The sequence below is a fragment of the Mustela nivalis genome (genome assembly GCF_964662115.1).
Source record: "Mustela nivalis genome assembly, chromosome: 17".
NCBI lineage: Eukaryota > Metazoa > Chordata > Mammalia > Carnivora > Mustelidae > Mustela > Mustela nivalis.
In genome coordinates this window covers 51,322,025-51,345,184 of record NC_139036.1, presented here as the reverse complement: position 1 = coordinate 51,345,184, position 23,160 = coordinate 51,322,025, and the positions used below count along the sequence as shown (strand labels likewise).

Here is a 23,160-nt window from a genome sequence, read left to right as displayed (position 1 = left end):
CCTCACTGACTTTCCATGGTAGATACTATTTTTCCAGTGAAAGATGAGATTATTTCAAAAAAAGCATTATGGGAGTCTGGAACCTACAAGGACCTTAATAAATGGAATTGGCTCTTATCTTTAAGCATAGGAAACTGAGAAGTTAGGTCACATGACAAAGCTAACCAGGGGCATCGGTAGGACAGAAAGCTAATTATTTTCTTTCAAATCTATTAACACGTCCAATTTTATTCACAGTCTGGTCATGGGGTAGTTCTCAGGAAAATCAAACAATAAAACTCAAAGATCAATTTTAGGATCATTTTTAACATCTAGAATTTACTGTAGAAGACATATGATGTAGGAGTTAGGGGAGAAAACTGAAAAGAGTAATAAGAAGTCATAATGATATGGTGGGAAAATATATTTCTACATGGAGTATAACTATCGAAGCCATAGTATACCTTAGTGCACAGCCCATGACTGAACAGAAATAGGTCATAAAAGCACAGGGAGTAGCAGAACAGATGAGAATGATCACCCCATACATGGAGGAAATAGTATTTGATGAAATGAAATCGAAATCTTCCTGATTTTCAAATGATAAAAGGACAACTGTTAATCTGGCAAACAAATTATTTTTAAAAACTTGTTGCTGAACATTATTTGGTGCTAAATTCCTGGTGATTTCCAGTCCTCATCGGAGACTCAACAATATCGTCCTAAATTAGGAAAGTAGTTGGAGTAGCATGGGACCTGTTTGGAGAGGTAAGGTTCTCTGGAGAAAAGACTTAGACCACCACCTGCGCAGAGTGACTTTAAGAAACGACAGGGCTTCCGTCCCTGGTGGAAGACGAAGCTGGAGAAGCAATTGTTCAGCTGAAAAGAGAAGGTAGCAGACAACTTTGGCAAGGGTCTGTGTTTCATCTACACTACATCTGCCCTCTCCATCCCAGGAGCCAAGGACAGGAGCCTCTCCCACCCCTGGGATCTCCTTGTGAACCGCCCTCACCCTGGGCATTTTGCCTGCCCCACACTGACTCTTCTTTACCAGGATAACAACCAGAGACAGGATGGCAGCCCACCTGTCCCTACACGGGGCGGCATCAGCCTCAGCCCTGCTCCTCTCCCCGTAGGTACTCCTCTGTGATGGTCTATAAACTGCCAGTGGAAGACGTGCGACCTTTAGCACAAGCTTTCTTCATGTTAGAGAAGGGTAAGAGCCATAAACTTGGAAATAAATCCCAGAAAGCAGATAATTCCAGATTATAGACTAATCTATCAGCCTGACAGAAATGGAATGTGAACTCAGGTGTTTATTGTAAAGATTTTGTCTATTTATTTATTTTGAGAGAGAGAGAGAGAGAGAGAACGAGGGGGCAGAGGGAGAGGGAGAGAATCTCAAGCAGACGCCCTCCAGAGCGCAGAGCCGACATGGGGCTCCGTCTCACGACCCTGAGAATCTGACCCAAGTTAAATTCAAGAGTCAGATCCTTAACTGACTGAGGCACCCAGGCACCTCTAAGGTGTTAATTTTTAAAGTTAAAAATCTTCAGTTGAATTTTAGGGGCACAAAAATCGATGTTGGGGTGTTGATGGGCAGAGGGGTAATGGGAATGATTTTACTTTTGCTTGGTGGTGGTTTTCCATATAGATATATGTATTATCTATATATTATATGTATTATCTATCTATCTATCTATCTATCTATCTATTTCCATATATCTATATGGAAAACCTAAGTCAAAATTAAGTCCTGTAAGCATTCAAAGAGGATACTTTCTTTGGGAACATTGATGCATGATGCATATTTACAATTTAATTTTATAGGGACTTGTACATTACTTTATGGCTTTAGGTTGTGTATGAAGAAACTGGCCTCCTGTCTGGTCATTAAAACAATCTTCCTGTGTCCACACTGATGACCACACTGTGTCTGTCATCACGGCTTCCTGTTTGTCTTGCCACCTGAGCCCGTTAACTGCCTCTCTGAACTGTGTTGGCCAGAATTCCCTCCCTCTATGTTTTTTCCATTGTCATGACTCAATGATCTTTCTCCTTGCTTGTCACCTTCCCTGGGGAAGAGTCAAGTGTCCTGGTTCTAGAAGACTCTTTGTACTCCTGCCAACAGCATTCATGGTCCCAGTGACACCCTGTTGCCATTCTCTGAGCCAAGCACCCCAACTTTCTGGACCATGTGATCACACCAACACTCCACAGATTGGCACTGTGACCAGTACTGGCCTGGTACTGTTGGTAGCATACCCAGGCTGCGGCCTCCTATCAGGGCTGTGACTACCCTTCCCATCTATTCTGGTCAAGGAGAAAGGTTTTCAACTCAGTTAGAAGCAAGCGGTCACCATGCAAGAGGGTCGCAAAGGGTATCTGCTCCCCAGGAAACCTCAGACATCTTTCTCCATAATCTTCTGGGGCTTCCTTTTGCAAAATGTGTCTTCCTCCCCCCTATACCTGAATGCGCAGAAGAATTGGGTCACATGTACTGGGAAGGAAACCTTTCAGCACTGTCTTCTCCTTAAATAGAAATCTCTAACACAGGGGCACCTGGGTGGCTCAGTGAGTTAAGCCTCTTCCTTTGGCTCAGGTCATGATCCAAGGGTCCTGGGATCGAGCCCTGCATCGGGTTCTCTGCTCAGTGGGGAGTCTGCTTCCTCCCCTCTATCTGCCTGCCTCTCTGCCTGCTTGTGACTTCTCCCTGTGTCAAATATATAAATAAAATCTTAAAAAAAGAAAAAAGAAAGAAAGAAAGGAGAACTCTCCAACACTGTGTTAAATGAGCATAGCATACGTACTTTCCTCCCCAAACCCACGTGAATGGATGGGTGTATTTCGAACTGCATTGCCATACTTAAAACAGGAACATTTTTACCTAAACTTTTTTATTTAAGATGTTTTTAAAAATTGCTGTTTGTACGGTATGCTGACTTCTAAGACCATTTGGGTATAAAAATAGATGAACTCCTAACGTCCATCTGTCCTTCTGCAGTTAAACAGAGCTTCGACCTGGAGGAATACAGCCTCTCCCAGTCCACACTGGAGCAGGTGGGTCGGTGTGAGTGACTCTGTTTCATCCTGGTACTATAAAGGGACACTGTGTGCATACGCCTTGCACTCACTCAGAGCGACAGAAGGCAGTGTGACCTCTCTCTCTCTTCATTTCTTGTCCATCTCAGGTTTTCCTGGAGCTCTCGAAGGAGCAGGAGCTAGATGACTTTGATGAAGAACTTGACCCTTCAATGAAGTGGAAGCTTCTCCCACAGGAAGACCCTTGAAGCTCCAAATAGCCTATGTTTCCATTCAAGCCTGTGGTTGTTTTTGAAGACATCTATTTTTACAGCATTAATGTCATATTTTCAGAATTATATTATATTATAAACACTGACATGGTTCTTCCTGTAGTGGACAGTAGGAGCAAGGGCTGGGCAATTGCAGCCACTATGTGGACAGAGGTACGTGGCTTAGCCCACCTCCCAGTCACTGCTTCTGTGTCTCTGCGGGTCTCCGTGCTTCCACTTTTCTGAAAACCTTAAAATACTTTTTTCTAACCTAGGCTCAGAAGTCCATACATTTATTCTTCTACAAGTTTGATACTCGGTGAAGCTAATATTTTAATAAGAACTTTAAAGGACCATGTCAAAAACATACCTTTTAAAATAGATTTCCATGTATATTCTTATGGCTAAAAATATTAAGCCATCATTGACCATAGTATCTGATATCAATATATTTGAAAACATATCTGCTGGTAACACTATCAATAATATAGACATAGTCTGACACTTGCCATTAGGAATTTATTGTACTTTTAAAATGTGTGTGAGTCAATGAAGTCCCACTTTCATTGTGTTTTAAAATCAAGGTTTTAGAGTTGCCTGTTTTTTTTTTTTTTAAACTGATCTTTTGTGGGTATTTTCTACTTGGTCTAAGAATATTGATCCGTATAGTAACAAGTCAAATGATGAAGTTGGTGGGAAATATATGTGCAGTTTTGAAATACATTTTCCATTTCAGGTATTTTCACGTGTCTTTTTCTTGACAAAGTGGCCTCCCTATTCACAAATTCATTGAAATGAAATTGAAAAAAAGTTCTGATATAACAGCTAGTTCACTGCTTTCATCAACCTGTTGCCAAATGTAAAGAAAGAAAACACCACAGATGATTAAGGAAGTTAAAGGTGGTGGCAAACAGACATTTCCTGAAACAGTGTTGCTTTGGGTTTTTTGTTTTTGTTTTTGTTTTTGTTTTTATTTTCCAAAAAATACGGGGTGTGATTACCAGGCATAAAATGTAGACAAGATTTTCTGAGTGGTGGAGATGATTGCCTCCCACCCTAGTTCTGACTTTACCTGTCCTTTCTTCCCTTTGGAATCCCTGACCCTCTCAGACTCCAGTAACTTTTAGCAGTTCAGAAAATTCTGTTCTGGAAAGCTTGCCCCCCCACGCTCATTTCCCAAGGTCCCTTTGCTCATCTTGGGCTGGCGCGTGGTATGTGCCCACAGGCTGGTTTGTGCAAGCAAACCCTGACGGCACCTTCAATCGCTACCTTGAGAGGGCAGGGATCCCATTCTCCTTCTGGATTCCCATCAGGCAGAGTGTGCAAAAGAACATGCTGCTCAGCGTTCAGTGAGGTCTGGGGTTCTGGGGGTGGGCAACCTGGAGGGGCTCCTTTGCAACGAAGACTATCCAGAGAGCAGGCTTTGCTCTCCTGGGAACGCTGCCCATGCAGGAAGGGGAGAAGTTACAGGAGCGCAGCTGCGAAGTGGGTTCTATGCTCCACAGCGTTGCTGCCGGTAGATCCCCGTGGCGGATGCTCTGTTCTGCTGCCGCTCCTGGATGCCCAGTGCGTAAGCTCCCACCGATAAACCCGCATCTCCATCAACATCTTGGGTCATTTCTTCATTCTCTCTGGGCCATCACCCCCGCTTGGCTTAGAGTCTGCGTGGTTGGGGGATGCAGCTAAGAACAAAAACATGAGCAAGACTCAGTTCAGCGACTGTTGCTGGGTGATACAGTGTTCATAGTCTGGGGTCTACCATTTACTACCCGTGCACACCTAGTTTACTGTCCTCAGCATGGAGCTACTAGTACCCACCTTCGAGGGTTACCTCAAAAACCCCAAGAGACAAACGCAGTAACAGCGCCAGCTGCTGTCCAGCTGTAAACAGCATCAGTGACTCCAAGAAGCTCTCGCCTGCCCTGATGGCTCCCTCTCGCTCCTATAGGCCCTCAGTTCTCAAGGACGCATCAGCATGGACCTGTTTCACCTCATTTCCAAAGGGCCAGCCCAGGTTTCTGTACATAACACCAAACAGACTTATTTTCAGGCACAAGCCATGTCTCCTTGACATCCTATACCTGGTTGAAAAATAAAGATATTGGTCCATTAGCAGGGGTATTGTTTCTACCAAGTCAATCAATTTACTTTAATTGAATGTTTCCCTTGAATACTATTTTGTTGGCTCTCTACATAGCCAAAAGAAAGGCAAAACAAACAAACAAGCTGTAGAAGACTTCACATCACAACCCAAAGAAATCATACAAAGTAGCTCTGTTTTCTTCTTTGAAGTTATTATCTGAGAGGTCAGTGGGAGAGACTTCTTGAAGGATGGAGAGAAATTCCTGAAGGAATTTCAGGACTAAGCAGCTTTTCGCTCAACCTGTGGATCCATCCAGCCTTGACGTTACAGACCACCAGCGCTGTGGACCAATGAAAGGGACAATCTTGTCAAACCTGAACTTAAGATTTGTACTTTCTCCTTTGCCAGGAAAAGCCAGCTGGCTCTTCATGTGGTTTCGTGTGGGGCCAACATCTGGGGTTGTCTTCACCTGACACACCTGCAGAGGACATCTGCTGTTTCACATGCCACTCCGAGCATGGTGAAGCATGAAATGATGGTGAGCCTGTGGCAGATGTTGACACCTCTGAGGCTGGTGGGGAAACCAGAAAGTATAAGCACAGACTAGCTCTGTGGGTTTTACCCCTAACCTGGAACAACCCATTATATGTGCAGACCATGGAAGACAAGGAACATTACTGTGCTAGAAACAAATCATTCTGCTTCTTATGGTCCATCTTACTCTACCCATCCCTTTCCTTCTCATCTCACTGGTAGCCTATAATATCCTTCTGACTTCCTTTGATTTTTTTTGTTGTTGTTGTTCGTTTTGTCTTTCCTTCGGTTGTGTAGAGATCCAGCAAAATACTATTCAAGGTAAACATTCGATTAAAGTGAATTCATTGGCTTGGTAGAAACAATACCCCAGCTAATGGACCAATATCTTCTGTTTTCAACCAAATGTTGAAGACATGGCTTATGGCCCCCTGTCCCCAGCTCTGTCTTATTCCGATTTCCGTGTTTGATTCCTTTCCAGCCCACTTGTTGGTTTCCCCTCCTTTTATCCAGATCTACACCATTTATAGAGCCTTTCGTAAAATGTTGAAGTAAAACTGTGGGGAAGAGTTTTTCCCACAATTGAAAAAAAAAAAAAATGCACTGTCTTCCAAGATCCCAGAGAGGTCAAGTATTACATTATGTTGAATAACAAATGCTGAAGACATCAGGAAAAGTATGCAATGACTTTAAGATGGTGGGAACCAAGTGTCTCAGGAGATACCCTTCGTCTGCTTCATCCAAGAAGAACATGCACAGCTGTGTAAGACTTGAAGGGCTAATTAAGTACCAATGATGTCACATAGAGGAAATGCAACATTCTGAAGGGGGGAGGCTTAGTACTCTATACTCTATAAATTCCAAAATGGCCTTATGATCTTCTGGTGATTTAAAACTCATGTCTTCTTCCTGCTCCTCATGTCCAAGAAAAAGAAAAATGCACCACACCTAAATTAAGTAGAGATTCTAGAGTTGAGGTCTTAACCCCTGGAAGCCTGAGTGATCTAAGTCTCACTTTGGGGATTGAGAGGTAGCTTGTAGTCAGGTTCTAGAGAGGTGGATGCTGCTCTGCTTCCACCAGTCGAGGCACTCATGAGGACAGACCATGAAAAATACCAAGAATTCTTATTATCCTGGTGAGTTGACATCTGACTCCCCGGACTGGTTGGGGTTGCCCTGAAATGAAGGAGAGGAGAAATTTCCAGCCTCTACAATACTGGAAAGTGCCCTGGAAGGAGGGTGGAATAGATGCTGGAGTTTAATGTATCAAATGCAAGGAGACTCTCCCAGAAAGCAGGACAAATAGTGAGCGAGAGTAACTGGGAGCTACTTTAGATTGGGTGGTCAGGGTGATAGTTTTGAAGAGGAGGCGTTTGAGCTGAAGCCTGAAGGACAATCAGGAGCCAAGCATGGGAATGTCTGAGGGAAGGAAGTTTGGGCAGAGGGAAAAGTAGATGCAAAGGTCCTGAGGTAGGAACAACTGCTGGGGATTCATGTCCCTTCAAAAGTCCTTCTAGCTAGACTAAGAATCAACTTGACATGAGAGAGAGTCACAGAAGAAAATCGAATTTAATAGGCATACATATAGAGAATCCACAGAGACATGGAAATTCCAAAGACAGGCAAAATGAGGTCTTTACGTCCTTCTGAACTAAGAAGAAGGGGGAACGGATCTGGGATTTCAAAGGACAAGAACACACTTCACAGGGTGGTAAGAAGAGCAGATGTTTCACAATTAAATGTTTGACCCACCATGCAGATGGGTCACTAAGATGAAAGTTATTTCTGTTTATAACCCTTATTCTAGCAAAGATGCCCACTGCCAATTTAGATTCTTCTGCATGGTTAAGGGAAGACAAAAGTTTCTCTTGCGCCCACAGCATTTCAAGTGCCTTCAGCTCCAAATAATACACAGGCCGAAGGGGCCCATTCGGGGAAGGGGGTGAGCCTCTCCCGAGCCCGCTCACAATCTTGATGTGTTTAAGGAACAGAAAGACTCCATGTTGCTGGAGTCTCAGAGTGGTGGGCAGAGGTCACATCTTATGAGGGTCTGTAAGCCTGAACAGAGAGATTGGATTTTATTTTAGTGCAGTGGTGGATTTAAATAAAAAAAAAAAAAAAAAAAAAGAGGGGGAGATAAAGAGAAAGAGCAAGAGATACCAGGAAGACTGAGTAACTCCCTGAAATGGTCGAAGCCAACACCCCAAGTGCCAGCTGAAAACAGAGACAGGGAGATTGCCCTTGAAAATGTAAATTTCCCTTCCAAAAGGGTAACTTCTACTTGGTTTTCAGAGCTTCTCCTATGTCTGCTGTTTCTTAAAAATAAGCAGTTCAAAATAATCCCTCTGCCAAAGAAGCATGTTGTGGAATGGTTTATTTTCCTCCCCAACAAAAGGAAAGGGCCATGTTTCATTTGTCTTCGTATCCCCCAATCCCAGTACATACTACACACTCCGGAAATGTCAGGTGAGTACTCTGAGAAGTGGAGAGTATCTGAAAGAGTAAGGGGGAAATTATCTGAGACAGATTGTTCTTACTTCAACATAAGGTATGTGGCTGAAAATAACATGAACATTGCTGGACCAAAGGACAATGGGCATTTGAGCAACAGTGACTGATTACAATCTGTGAGCTTCTGAGACCCCAACCCCCACCAATAACACTTGAAAATTCAATTGAAATAGAAAAGAATTACCAATGAAAACCACAAAATTAATGGCTAGGAATATAGATCAAAGTTGAGAAAGGTGGTGTGCGTCTTTCAAGATGAAAAATAGCATGACATGTAATCTACTGTCCTAGAGGTCTTCTCATTCCTTTCTTCAATATCTAGGTACTTAGGAACTCCTGTGCTAAACACCAACACACTTACAGGAATGGCAAAATAAGTCAAACACTACCAGGAAGCGGAGGGAAAAGGACTTGTGTTAATTAATCATCTCTATACAGACATTCAGACGACAATCTTAAAAGGATAATTATTATCATTTCACAGTAAGAAAACTGATTGCCAGTTGGAGTAACTCACCTATAATCCCATACTTGGCAGAGCTGGAATCTGAACCCAAGTTTGTCTAGTTCCAAAGGCCCCATGATGATTCCAATATATCCAGAATGAAAATAGAATATGATAAATGCCTGGCAAATATAATTACCTAAAACCACAGTGGGAGCAGAGGAGTATAATTAACTCTTGGCTCTTGCTGGCAGCTGGAGAGCATAAAGTTTTAAGCAGAAAAAAACCTCAAGGTGTCCTTGAAGTGAGGTCCTACAGGATGAAAAAGGTATATGGCAAGTCATCAAGGTGGAGAAAGAAAAAGCAAGTGGAGTGGTAGGGAGTCATGAAACTGAATAACCTAGTGCCCATTCCAATCTGGACAAGACCAAAACCAATAAACTGTAAGATCATTATTTTACTACCTAGAGAATTGAAGGAAGAGGATTGGGAAGGGGAGACCAAAAAAGTTCCCAGGGCCCATTTTTCCAAACCTGAGCCTGGGACTCAAGATTATTCGCCCATTTTTTGGTATAATGGCCATGGCCATGGTGTGTGGCCATTCCGTAAACCACAGCAGCTGGTCATTTAACTGCAGCTGTCTAAGCAGTGACACATTGAGTTTGTGCTTGTTGGACACTCTGTGGGTCCCTTTGTAAATGGCCATTTCCTTTGTTTTCTCTGAAGAGGGATTTTAAAGAGCAGAGAGGCTTATAAGACAGATGCAGGGAAATGGCTATTTCTATGTGAACACAGATTTCAGATCCTCTACGCTGTAAATCTGTTATTCAAAAAAATGGGATGTCATGAAGAACCTGTGTTCTGTGCTTCAGATTGGTAAAGAGCCTGGCTCCTTCAAGAAGTTCCAGTAGGACAGAAAGAAGACGTTGGTAAAGAACACAGAGAAGGAGGAAAATGAGTTGTGGGATCAGAGGGATGGGCCAAGGGACCCCAGACTAGAGAGGGAGGGAGCTGATCTGCCATTTTGTGCACTAAGGAAGACTTTGCCAGAGTTCTGGAAGGACGAATGTTTGCAAGGTTTGAATACAAGGAACCAGGGAAGGTCTGTGAAGCTATGAAGCAGTTAAGACTAATGAGAATGGGTAATTGGTACACATACCCCAATTCAAGATAAAACCATGTTAGCATTGTTTCTGCACTCAAAACCACCACGCAACTTGCCTCTGATGGTCAAGACCCAACCATATGCTCTACACTTCTCTAAACTCTCTAAACTTCTGGGCAAGACTTTTGTAAAGTCTTGGTGGAATACTGCTTCCCCAGCTTTCAGTTGTGATAACAGGCAACTGTAGAGTTAGTGGTGATGTCACAGGCCCCTTGAGCAAATGGAGATCCAAGCTGTCTGCCCTTCCCAATGGGTCCATGTTGCATTTAGGCCTTTGAAGCTACCAAGTCAAGTACCTCAATTCTTTTCTCAGAGCCTCTAATGCCATTTGCGAACTACCACCAAAGTTGAGAAGTGTTCTAACAGGATATTAGAACTCTACCTCCTCCATTAGGGCTCAAAGAGATTGAACTGATGGATTGAGGTGTCCTCAAATTAGGCAAGATGATTATGGTTTCTTTGTTTTGCATTTCACATAACAGCAATAACCCAGTGAGAGTGAACTTGGTAAGTAAAGGGAACTTGTTTTTAAAAGACTCAGAAACATAGATGGAGGGGCTTACTTGTTTCTGGTCAGTGATTTATGCTCTTGAGATGTTTATAAGTATTCGATGCAGAAAGCACAGACGGTAGTTGTCCATATAGTGACTGTGCCTCTTAGCTTAAATGTACAAGAATTTTAGAAGAAAATTATTGAATTATTGAGTATAATCTCATTTATTTTTACTTATTATTCATACCATGTCACACCGATTGAAAGAGTTGAGATAGCTTGCACTGAACAAAATACAATCTGATTATTAGGAGAAGGGTAACAGAACAGAAGAACTAAAAGAGCAATCAAGAAAACACACAGGAGGAGGAGGAAAATGGGTGGATAAAAATCTAGGCACATGTAGAATGATACGCCATGTCTGCAGATGGGCTTAAGAGGGAATGGAATAATTTTTCAACATTAAAAATGGCAGCAGCCGTATCTCAAAGGAATTCATCTAATCTGGCCAGCCAAGTTTCACAATAAATGAAATACTTGGAAATACTGCAGCTGCACAATACCTCTGGGGGAATGAGCCATCCATCTCAGCCTGGAACATTCCACAAAACAAAGGGGAAATAAGCTGCTTTTGTAGGTAGGTAAGAAAATATGTCCATAATGATGACATTCTATTAAGAAAAACTTTGTTTTTTCCTGCAAAAAGCATAAACACTGGTTGGTATATGAGAACTTGACATTATGTGGAAATTCATTGGTCTGGTTTCATAAGCCAAGTAAAAGCATCATAGAGCAGATCATTTTCCTTTATAGAAAACATGCAGAAAACTGAACAAAATTGTTGGAAACAACCATTTGCAGGTACCATTGGAAATGATCGATGGAAGGTAACAAACTATGATGCTTTCTTTCCCTCCTGAAAAAAGTGCCCCTGGATCTGGCAGGACAGTGGGAACTGCGTGGCATTCTTACCTGAACATCTCCAGGTGAGACACATTGTCATCCCTCCTGCATACACTCTGGCAGCAGAGCCTGCAGCATTGCCCTTGAATGGAGGGGTCCCGGAGCTCAGCTTGGAGCTGGCCACAAGGACCCACCATTCTACTGCTGGAAGAAGGGAGCCGGACTCTGGGAAGCTAGAATTATAACAGAGAGATTCTTGAAGTCAGCAAGCCACAGGAAGGGGAGAAGATAAACTCACCACGTGTGGGTGACTGGCGGACACGTGAATCTGATGGAAATGGGGAGCTTCCTAGGACTTTGAATGCAACCCTTAACTCACACACAACTCTGGCAGGAGAAGGAGGACACCTCACAGGCTCCAGGTGCCCTGGAGCAGAATTTCTGCTCAAATCGTGGTCTGACCTTCAAAGTGCACAGATGATAGGTAGAACCCTAAAAAGCCAACAGCGGTCTACCCGCATGCTTCCCCCATCCTGGGACCCACTGCTACCTCTTTTCTCACACAATCCTGGTTTTCAGGTGGCTTTGGAGCAACTGGGGAAAAGGGATATGATCCTTCCTTACAAATCATGACTACCTAGCCAGCAGGGGCTGTGGGTAAGGTAGAGACAGGTGTGCACCGTATGAAATGTACACAATAGACCTGCAGAGCAAGACAGAGAGGACTTTGTAAGAGTGTGTGTGATGTGGAAATGGACTCCTTGGGAAGGAAAAGGCACAGGAGTGTCTACACCTGAGGATTTCCTGGGTGGAGCCAGGAGCCAGCATGAGTCAGCGGACGTGCACCCCTCTGCCTTCCTGAATGCCTTTTAGCCAAAAGACTGAAGTTCATAGAAAAAAAGCCATGGATTAAGGTAATGAATTCCACGGACACCCTGTCATCTTTCTGCGGAGAAGCTAACTAATCTTTACAATGACTCATGGATAAGGACATTCCTAGTTTTGTGCCACCCCCAGAAACTCGAGAAGGGTCCCACTCACAAGCCAAAGCTTTAGTCAAGAAATTGTTCTGTAGATTACCTAACAGTCTTGGTTGAAATAATAGAAATCAAATCTGGCAGCTGTAAAAGATACTGGGATACTTGTAAAGATACTGGGAGCTCACAGAAATTCTAGAAAAGCTACACACCTTGTCTCAGAAAATGGTCAGGAACCAGAGATTAGGCAAGAGGGAAATCACAACTAATGTCACTCCTCAGGAGCCATCTGATTTGAGATCACACTACCAGCACCATCAATGCAAGACTCTTGACATCCGCGGCAATGGCTACAGCTACTGGATTCTCGAGGTCACTGCTGCTGGACTCCCCGCACGGCCACCACAGAAGACTGTCTCTACCACCCTTACTTCTTTACCTCATTTCCTCTGGGTTCAAAGACTCTAGTTGGAGCATTTTGCTGGACGGATTGAGAAGGAAGATGGGTCCACTTGGCATCCATGGTGGGCAGCCAAATCCTGCCTTCCACCAAGGCTTAAACTTCATCTGTTTTTCTCAGTGTAATGTGCAAAAGAAGAGATCACTAAATTTAAGAAGGTGTGCATGAGGATGAGAAAAATGGCTGGCTTTGAGCAAGCAATGCTTCAGGGATTGGAAAAGACAGACTTATCATGGAAGGAGCACGTGCCTCGTAAAAGACAAAGCTTCGCAGAAGAGGACATCTAGAAGATCCACAACCGTGAAAGTAGGAGAAGCTAAAGATCCCTTGACACACAGAAAAAAATCAGATTTATCACAGAACAGTCCTGTTCTGTTTGTTCTTGTGGTCTGTTGTTTCTTGCTACTCCGGCATCTTCACACTCTTCTGGATCCGTATCAAGTATTAGCTATCTTCAGTTTAAAGATTTTAAATATTTGGACTTCCTAGTAGATTTTCTCCCATACCTAAATAAAATATCCTGAACCCCCCAAAATTCACTAAACAGAGGCTCTTCATCTCAGAAAACTTTCTCGTTTAGTATTTTTAGGTATGTTTTTTGTATGGTGGAGAAAAGAATGACAAAATGGTGTGATGGTTGATTCCTTAGATTAACTGATAAATCCCTAAGGGAATGAGTGATAACTCCCTACATGAATCAGACCTCTGTGAAGACCTGCTTCTATCTACCTTGTTGTGCTTGTAAACCACAATGTTGATGGCTTTTGAAGCCTCCTCAGGATTTCAAATAGCTTCCTGCATATTGAGAAGGTGGATGGCCACTTTTTTCGAGTTCTGATTCACTCTTTAATGACACAGTGATGACACTGTTGAGACCTTCCAGAATCACTAAAAATTTTATTAAATTCCAACTTCCTATTTAAATTATACTCTGGGGCCTTCCCCACCCCCCTTCTCTCCTGAAATCCGAACTTGCAATGTCTGTACATTTCGAGCCAAACATTGAGATCGTCCTTCAACGAGGGATAGTCTACAATTTGGATAGTTTGCCAAATGAGAGCTATTCGAGGTAAAGAGGGAAATCCAACATTTCACAAACTTCAGGTTATATAAAATCAATAAAAGAAAATCTCTGCAATACTGTTTTTGCTTTAAACTAACCGAGAAACTGTCACTGGGTCATTAAAAATGATTCTGTGCCTTTTACAATCAGAAAAAGAGGCTCAGATCGGAACCTTTGTACCGTTGATAAATGCTGGAAGGAAAACAAACCACGAGGCTCTTACATAACATAGCTTTAAAAAAAAAAATCAATTAAAACCAAGTGCATTTTATCCTTTGGCTTGTTTTGTTTTTAAATATTGTATTTATTTATATGACAGAAGAGATCACAAGTAGGCAGAGAGACAGGCAGGGGGTTGGGAGGGTGGGGAAGCAGGCTCCCCGCTGAGCAGAGAGCCCGATGCGGGACTCGATCCCAGGACCCTGAGATCATGACCTGAAGGCAGAGACTTAACCCTCTGAGCCACCCAGGCGCCCCCGTTTGGCTTGTTCTTGATACCGCCGCAGAGTAAATCTAGTTTTCAATATCCCATCTTGCGATGACTTGAAGAACTCATTCCTTACACACACAGACTCAAGGTTTTGCTTCAACAGGAGGACAGTGGGGCCTCACACTTCTTTCCTTGACTACTCCCATTGTTCAGTCAAGGCTTTCTGTCAAGCAATATGCCCATTCTTCCTCAAATATACTAGAAGGTGGGGAGTCTTTGTCGGGGGAGGGGCGAACGGAAAGAGGCTGATGCTTGGTGTCCTTGTTATTTGTCATCTCAATCTAAATGGAAGGTTTCCGTCTCAAGATGAATAACTACATCCCTCCCTCCCACTCAGACTCCTCAGAGATTATGAAGATGATGCAAAAACAAATGAATAGGGAGTATGAGAAAAAAAAAAAAAAAAACCAGAAACAACTGGTAAATAGGAAGAGTTGAAAGATTCCTGGAATAAAATTAAAAGCTATCAAAAGCACATTGAAAAAAAGGAAACTTTGCCCAACATGTGGATCAGAGAGGGCTATAAGAGAAAGTGGGAGCAACAATAGTGCTCTGCCCTCAGCCTCGGAGGTGATACCAAGAGTAACCAAGGCCAAAAAGCAGATGATTTTTTGGAAAGCTGACCCTGCACAGCACCCTCCGTTTGGGCAGGACAGGTCATGCTTCAAGGCTGCTGAACGTCAGAAAGAAGAGGTCAGTGTGTGACCCAACAAGACGGAGGTGCTGGCATGTGTTGGGACCGACACTGCCTTTCTGAGAGACCGGTCCTGACTCCATCTGCCGGCAAGCTGTTCACCTCATTTGGTACTTACTGGATGAAGCCACATCTGTTCTCCTTATGAGCGGGTTGTTTATGCTACATTCGACATAAGTTTTTCCCCACTGAAGTCATTAAGCTTTGTCCTTTAATTCTCTCCCTGACTTGATTCTCGCCTTCTAGAAAAATCAGGCTTGTTCTGGGGAGGGTTGCTTGGTCTCTGAGGGATGTTCCAGCCTTGATATCTCTGAAGGAGCATCTGGGGACCCATCACCTCTGGACCTGGGCTTATCAACGTGGTGTGTTACCCACCTTTGCTCCAAATATCTCTGGCTTTGTCGTCCCGTGGGGCTCACTCTCTCTGTCACGTGTCTACCTCTGCCTTCTACTCCAGAAACACAAATTTCCAGGGAATTCCCCATTGCTGGGGAATTCTTCCTTTCCTAATCGACACAACTAATACAAGGGCAAAGATTTAAACAAAACATCTATGGGATATACAGACAGGAGAGACATGATCCAGAAAGACCAGTATGGGTATTTCCTGTTAACTGGGGCAATAGATTTGAAAGCTGTTTGTACTAAACAAAACAAAACAGAAACATCTTATACGAGACATAACAATTCCATCCAATATAGTCACATTGGTTAGTAGGTCAATGATCACATTTTTTTTTTTTACTTTCTTCCAGCATAAACTTTCTTTTTTTATTTTTATTTTTACTAACATAGAATGGATTATTTGTTTCAGGGGTACAGGTCTGTGATTCATCAGTCTTACACAATTCACAGCGCTCACCATAGCACATACCCTCCCCAGTGTCCATCACCCAGCCACCCCTTCCCTCTTACCCTCCTCCCCTCCAGCAACCCTCAATTTGTTCCCTGAGATTAAGAGTCTCTTATGGTTTGTCTCCCTCTCCGGTTTCATCTTGTTTCGTTTTTCCTTCCCTTCCCCTATGATCCTCTGTCTTGTTTCTCAAATTCCTCCTATCAGGGAGATCATATGATAATTGTCTTTCTCTGATTGACTTATTTCGCTTAGCATAATACCCTCTAGTTCCATCTACGTTGTTGCTAATGGCAAGATTTCAGGTTTTTGATGGCTGCACGGTATTCCATTGTGTGTGTGTGTGTGTGTGTGTGTGTGTGTGTGTGTTATACCACACCTTCTTTATCCATTCATCTGTTGCTGGACATCTAGGCTCTTTCCATAGTTTGGCTTTTGGGGACATTGTTGCTGTAAACATTGGGCTGCACGTGCCCCTTCGGATCACTGCATTTGCATAATCACATTTTAAACATAGATTGGAATTACATTAGTCTGGAGTTCACAATAAGTGTAATCTGTCCTACTTTATAATTAGACAAAAAATAATTTTAAGGGCTGGTTTTCTAAGGATGCCTCTTCCTTCTGCCCTCCACCATCTTTCTTCCCTCACAGGCCATAAGATTGAAGGAGAGTGTAGATCTTACATGCTATCTTATTAAATACAATTTTTGAATTCTCAACCTAAATTAAAAGAAAAATGCATTTAAAATTATTTTTTACTTATGCAAACATGTTTGAGGATTCATAGCCTTGCATTAAAAAATAATAATAATAATAAATCACTTTAAAAAAAAGTGCCCCAAATATTTGGGGCAGATAAGTAAAATAATTTTACTACCAGATATGATCTGTCTTAAACTCTATCTTTAGTTTTTGCCTGATAAATTACCTGCCAGCATCCATAAAATATAGTTTCTTCAATTATTATGCGATAGTTAAATACCAATTTTATTAATTTTCTTTCTTATTAATACATTCTTTCTCCTTTGTATCTCTTAGCCAATCTTACCTGCTATTGTTGCACAGAAAATACCTACCACTAACTCAATCCACAGTTAAGATCCCCTGGTAAAATTTGAATCCAAGGGCCCCTGGGTGACTCGGGGGTAAGCATCTGCCTTGGACTCAGGTCATAAACCCAAGGTCCTGGTTTCCAGCCCCATGTCGTTCTCTGCTCAGCAGGAAGCCTACCTCTCCCTCTCTCTCTCTCTCAAATAAATAAATAAAATCTTTAAAAAATATAGTTGGATCCAGTTAAGGGTGAGATTTGGAGAATGATCAACCACTCTCTCGGGAGTTGAAGGAACAGGAAGAGTACAAGACTCTGGCTGTCTTGCTGGATTCAGAAGCCAATTGTGGTTTAATATTGTCTCCATCTTACAAGAAATAAGTGAACTACTTGGCCTTTGACGCCTGACCAAAGTGATAGGCAACCCTAACATTCTGAACTCCCTTAGGAAGAAAGGGGCTGGCTTCTGCTATGATTCCTGTTGCTCGAATCAGAGAACACTTTGTTCATCTCTCTGCTGAGATGGGAATTTACTGCTGCGCCCTCCCTGGGAAGATGAAATATTTATGATGGTTCTCATTAAGTTGTTGACTTCCCTGCAGCTATTTAAAAATCTCTAACTGACATCAGCTAGAAACATCAGAGGTCTGCTCTCCTTATTAATATCTTGCTTCACAGTGTTGCAGAGAATTGATAAGTATATCCACATCTCCAGCTGATTTGGGCAATTTGAAAGTTTGCAAATCTAAATTTATGTCCCTCTCATTAAACAGGGAGCTGAACAAAACAATCATTCCATTTGGCTTCAAAATTAACGTTAAGAGAGTTTTGCTTTGCAAACAAGAAAATATGGCCTATCAGGCCATTTTCTTATCAAGGAATGTAAGAACAATATTAGAAGGTGTGAAGGTAGTAATATAATTAGGTCTTAGTTGAGCCTTCAGGTCATGTGATCAAATCTCATTGGAGCATCCCTTAAGGAAAGGCATTTCATTTGCTGCTTGCTACTCTTTCTTTTAAAATGCATATGACCAACATTCCTGGTATCAGCATCCTCTGAACTTAACCACCTACCTACCTTTAATCGTTCCGTGTTCTTCCAAATGTGGCAATCGTGAATTTTTTTCAGTAATGAACCTCATTCATCGACTCCTTGAAATATGTGCAGCCTGAATGTAACACAACTGAGGTTGTAGACGTGGCTTTTTTGTCTTTGTCTCGAGCAAATGTTGTTGAATATGAAATACTACTGGAGAAGACACTTGATTGAGCAGTCACTACTGTCACAACTCACTTGAAGGATCCACCCTGGGAAGACATACAGGTAAAAAGACTACGGAAAACAAACAAACAAAAAAACAAACAAACCCTGATTAAAAGGGGCACGGGAAATGATCCTTTCCATTTCGCCATATTGTTGCGTGGCAGCTTGCTGACTCCCATACCGCCACAGGTCCCAACCCAGATCACACTCAAGGTCTGACCATCCTTTTCTTATGTAGAACATGGGCTTTTTAGCTCGTGAACCAAGGAGACATTTTCAAAGCACCTCCTTATTTAAAACTCGAAATGCCTTCCAAGTGGCTGTGGCGGAAGGATGGAGGTAGGAAAAGGCGGAATTGGGTCACCTGTCTTGGAAAGGACTTATTATTGCCACAGTTACATTTAGAAGGTTGTTCTAGGATCAGAACTGCCTTTCCTTCAGAATGGTGCAACTAAGTAATGAACTTCTTTTGTCCAAGAAATATATGGGGTCTTGAATTGTTTCTTAAAGACCCTTTTATCTTTCCTCACCTGGATTAAAACTTCATTAGCATAAGAACCAGGAGTTCTGCTCTAGCTTTGTTGTAGACTCAGAACAGTCTTTAATATTGCAGCAGAATTGTTATGAGCTCTTATGCTCCTTCACTTCTCCTTAACTAGATGATCTTCCTTTTCTCCAAATTGTACATTTTCTCCAAAGGCAAGCTCAAATGTCTCACTACCTATAAAAAGCTTTGCCAGGTCTGCGTAAGGCACAATGTATTTTTTTTCCCTTAAATTCTCACTGATGGCACCCTTGTTGAGACCAGGCACTGAAACCTCTGATGGTTCTACTCTCTTCCTGGGTTTGCATTAACTATCTATAATTTGACTTCTTTATAAAATTGTGAGGAAATCTAGGAGAAGGACTGAGTTTTCTAGGTCCATTGTCCCCTCGCTCAGTGTCTGGTGACTGCTCAGGCAACTCAGGGTCATGAGGAGACCACCAGCTTGATGATGGCCAGTCTGGGTTTTAATCTCGGCAGGGCTCATCAGTAGTTGTATGGTCCTGGTCAATGTATTAACCTTCTGTGAACATTGATTTACTATCCTGGAAAAAAAAAAATCATTAAATTGACCCCTCAATTGTCCGTGTCTGAATTCTCTGCATCAGACGGGCTAGAACAGATACTCAGTAAGCTGTGACCTGCCTGACAGCGACGTTTAGATGCTATGAGACAGGACCTTTACTCTGGTTCATTTCAAACATTGCCCACAGCTGAATATGCCCTTCTGCTTCTACAGACTCTGCGTGTAAAGAATATTGGTATTCAGGAGAGAACCTACTGCCACTTCTTGAGTTCCCAGCAACCCAGCAGGTGAGCAGGATGGAAGAGAAAAATCAAGGTTCGGCAAGGTTGTGGGGTCACAAAGCTAGAAAGAAGCCATTCTCAGATTGCTTGTGCTCCAAATCCCTTCAGCTTTAAGAAGACAGAGAAGGAATGGCAGGTGAGTGTTTAATGGGTACAGAGTTTCAGGTTTGCCAGAGGAAAAGTTAGTTGTGGGGACAGAAAGGGAGGATGGCTGCACGGCATCATGGGTGTCACCTACCTGGATATGTAAAAATGGTTAAGATGGCAAATTTTATGTTACGTGTATTTTGCCACAATTTAAACATTTATACACTCATAGTCTGTGCTCTGCGATAGCTATTTGCTATGTCTTTTTCCTCATTGTGATACTCATTCCTCTGAACTTAGCATAGAGCTGAGATTCTGTGAGACCCAACTTCAGTGAAGAAATATTTAATTTTATTTTTTAAAATGGGTTTAAATTCATTACCTAAAAAGATCTCTTTCTTCATTTCTAAAACTTTGAGGGAATACTGAAAAAGCGAGAATGATACAAGAGGGTTGTCCTAGGCTACTGGCCTGGTTCCCAGAAACTAGGTCATTAAATCCTCTGAATGGCAAATCTTTAACAAGGAACAGAAGAGCCTCTGTATTTGAATTTGGGGAGGGATGAAATTCTTATAAAAGGTGAAAGAATTCAACACAAGGAGAAGACTTTCTTTAGTTCCTTTTGATATGCAAAATATGATTCCTACTCTTACCAACTGGTAGGTAAAATACTTTATATTACATTAGGAACGTCCTTATATTACTTGATTACCAACGTCACACAATAAACAAGGGTAATCTTCCATCCTTTAAAGATGAGTAAACTGAGACTCGGCTCAACAAGTTTTCACTCAAGTTTTTTCCCCCATGCTCCAAAGCTAAGCGACAGAACCACACTTGTGTATGGTTTAATTTCAAATCCTTCCACATTTCCTGGGATTTGAAGATGTTGCACAGATGTTGCAACTTGTAAACCAAGACCTCTGCCCTAGCAAATACAAAGAGAAGCATTCTTCTCCCTGCCAATGACATAGTTTCACTGTTATAAATTTTAAGTGACCTCAACAACAACTGAAGTTATGCTCTTTGAGGATAAACACAGTTCAGTACAAAATAGGACAAATTTCAAACTAATGACAATTGGTAGATCTACACCTTGGTTTAAGAGAAGTTAACAAAATTAATATAGTATTATTTTTTAAAGATACTTGCTGTCTCTCTTATATCCAAATGTACCCATTATAAAAGATTATGTTGTGGGCTGAACTGTGTCTACCCTTCACTCCAAATTTGTCTGTGGAAGCTCTCACCTCCAGTGCAACCATATTTAGAGATGGGCCTTCCAGGATATAATTGAGGTTAAATGAGGTCATAACAGATAGGACTGGTGGTGGCCTTATACAAAGAGCTATCTCTCAGGGTACCTGGGTGGTTCAGTCGGTTAAGCATCTGCTGCTGGCTCTGATCATGAACCCAGGATCCTGGGATTGAGTCCTAAAGGCTCCTTGCTTGGCTAGGCAGGGGGGAGAGGTGAGAGGGGAGTGTCTACTTCTCCCTCTGCCCCTCCACCCACTCATGTGCTCACTCTTTCTCTCTCTCTTGCAAAAATAAATCAATAAAAAAAAATTTTTTAAAAGAAAAAAAGGGGGGGTGCAGAGAAGAGGAGAAAATTCAGCAAGGAGTGGGATTGACTGGAGAATCGTTCCAGCCTCTTCCATGAGGAGCTCTGGAGAATGAGTTGTCCCAGACTTGGTGCATTCGAGGGGAGTGGCCTGTGCCTGTTGATGGCGGGACACCCTGGGTCCAGCCATGGACCCAGTGAAGTGGCTGCCGTGTGGCCAATGGCAATTCGTAGGAGGAAAGGGTGGCTATGAGCCGGCAGCAAATGAAACCCCATCTCAGAGAAGAAGAATGAGGGGGGACCTCACAACAGCGGCTACACATGGTTTAGAAGAACAGAGCCAGAATTCCAGCCCCGGCAGACGGGGCTCAGGGCCCCTGCTGTTTGGACAGACCACACATCACAGAGGATAGAGCATGGTGATCTCTTAATTTTTTAAAAGATTAATATATCATAGCATTATCTCTAAGCTCAGTTTCCGTTCAAAACTAGATGCTGATTTTGGATCTGGGGCCAAAACACACTCCCTTGTTTAAGCTTGAAAGTCACTGTTCCCTGCCGCGCCCATACCTAGGTTCTATTTCCCGTGACAAGCAGATTCTGGGCACTCAGGAACCACCTCTTCTGTTGCTCTGCTGTGGGAAACAACTCGGACCCTTGTACCTTCTTGTAAATATTCAAAAAGAATGAACTTCAGGGGCGCCTGGGTGGCTCAGTGGGTTAAGCCTCTGCCTTCGGCTCAGGTCATGATCTCAGGGTCCTGGGATCGAGTCCCGCATAGGGCTCTCTGCTCAGCAGGGAGCCTTCTTCCCCCCACCCCCCTCTCTCTCTCTGCCTGCCTCTCTGCCTACTTGTGATCTCTGTCTGTCAAATAAATAAATCTTAAAAAAAAAAAAAAAAAAAGAATCGTGGGCACATCGAGGGCCAATCAAGAAACTCGCTCTTTCACAAATAGAGAGGCTCAAGTCTGTTTAATCAGGTATGATCTGGGCCAAGACTTGGGAAAGGTCAGGTAGTCAAGCACATAAAAGTCTTCCAGCCGAAGAAACAAGGGCAGAGCGAGGCGCTGGGGTGGGAGGCTGCCCGGCAGGTGCGAGGAACAGGAGAGAGTAGCGGGGCTGAAAGGAGGGAGAAGTGGAGGCAGAAGGAGGAGACAATTAGAGCAGGAGGCAGGTCTATGTGTGCACATCGACCTGCCCCCGCTGGGAAGCAAACTCACCTGGGAGTCTGAGGTAGATTCTGGAAACGCACTCTCGCTCTAGAGTGGACCTACGTGCACGTCTCGGGACGTGGATGGTGGAAATCCTTTGAGATCTGAGCAACATGAGGTTGAAATCATTAGACAATAACCAGAGACTCAGCACATAGCCTGATAGTCACGGGAAAGGCAAGAACGTATTCCCCGCCCAATTCTGTCTGTACGAGATGCCTGTGGTAAATTATGGACATGAAATGACCTTGTGGTCACGCTGGAATTGTCCCACCGCGAGCCAGACAAGAACCTCTAAGCCCTTCCTGCTTGTGTGCCAGGATCCAGGCACGTTAGAAAACCCTTAAAGCGTTCTCACAGCCCAGCGCATTCTTCCAAGCTGCGTCTTCCCCTCTCACCCTTGGAACTCTTCTATCTCACCTGCTTTTTCCTTCTCATCCTTGTCTTTGGGGATGGATCGCCAGTTTGGACTATATGAAACCGTTTTGGTCCATTCATAAGGTAACTCACTATCTCAACCACACACACTGGAGGTCATGAGCAAATGTCTCTCTGCTCGCTGGCAACAAACCACATTTAGTTGGGGAAATCGTGTTCATTTTTAGCTGGGATTCATGAAAATAAAGATGCCGTTGTGTCCCCCCCCAAGTCCACGGACCCCTGAATTGTAGCCCTGAACCCTTGACTTCTGTG

At 42.9% G+C, this 23,160-nt stretch overlaps 1 protein-coding gene and 1 long non-coding RNA gene across 7 annotated transcripts in view; one reads left to right on the top strand and one right to left on the bottom strand.

The window, feature by feature from the left end:
* ABCA8 (ATP binding cassette subfamily A member 8) overlaps positions 1–4,011 on the top strand; it is a 72,104-nt gene extending 68,093 nt beyond the window's left edge. For all 5 annotated transcript variants that reach the window (XM_082708301.1, XM_082708305.1, XM_082708302.1 and 2 more), the window contains 3 exons: positions 1,116–1,195; positions 2,984–3,039; positions 3,171–4,011. In XM_082708301.1, coding sequence (XP_082564427.1) covers positions 1,116–1,195; positions 2,984–3,039; positions 3,171–3,269 — 235 coding nt within the window. In that variant the 3' untranslated portion in view covers positions 3,270–4,011. The remainder of the gene's footprint in view (positions 1–1,115; positions 1,196–2,983; positions 3,040–3,170) is intronic.
* LOC309852079 lies at positions 3,801–22,635 on the bottom strand. 2 transcript variants are annotated; one of them, XR_014305067.1, is made up of 4 exons: positions 22,477–22,635; positions 18,073–18,302; positions 5,091–5,353; positions 3,801–4,954 (listed from the first exon to the last, which is right to left on the bottom strand). It is a non-coding gene; the product is annotated as an uncharacterized lncRNA (long non-coding RNA). The 2 variants fall into 2 exon arrangements; XR_014305068.1 differs by lacking the exons at positions 18,073–18,302; positions 22,477–22,635 and adding an exon at positions 11,476–11,560.
* Positions 22,636–23,160: the final 525 nt, after the last annotated feature.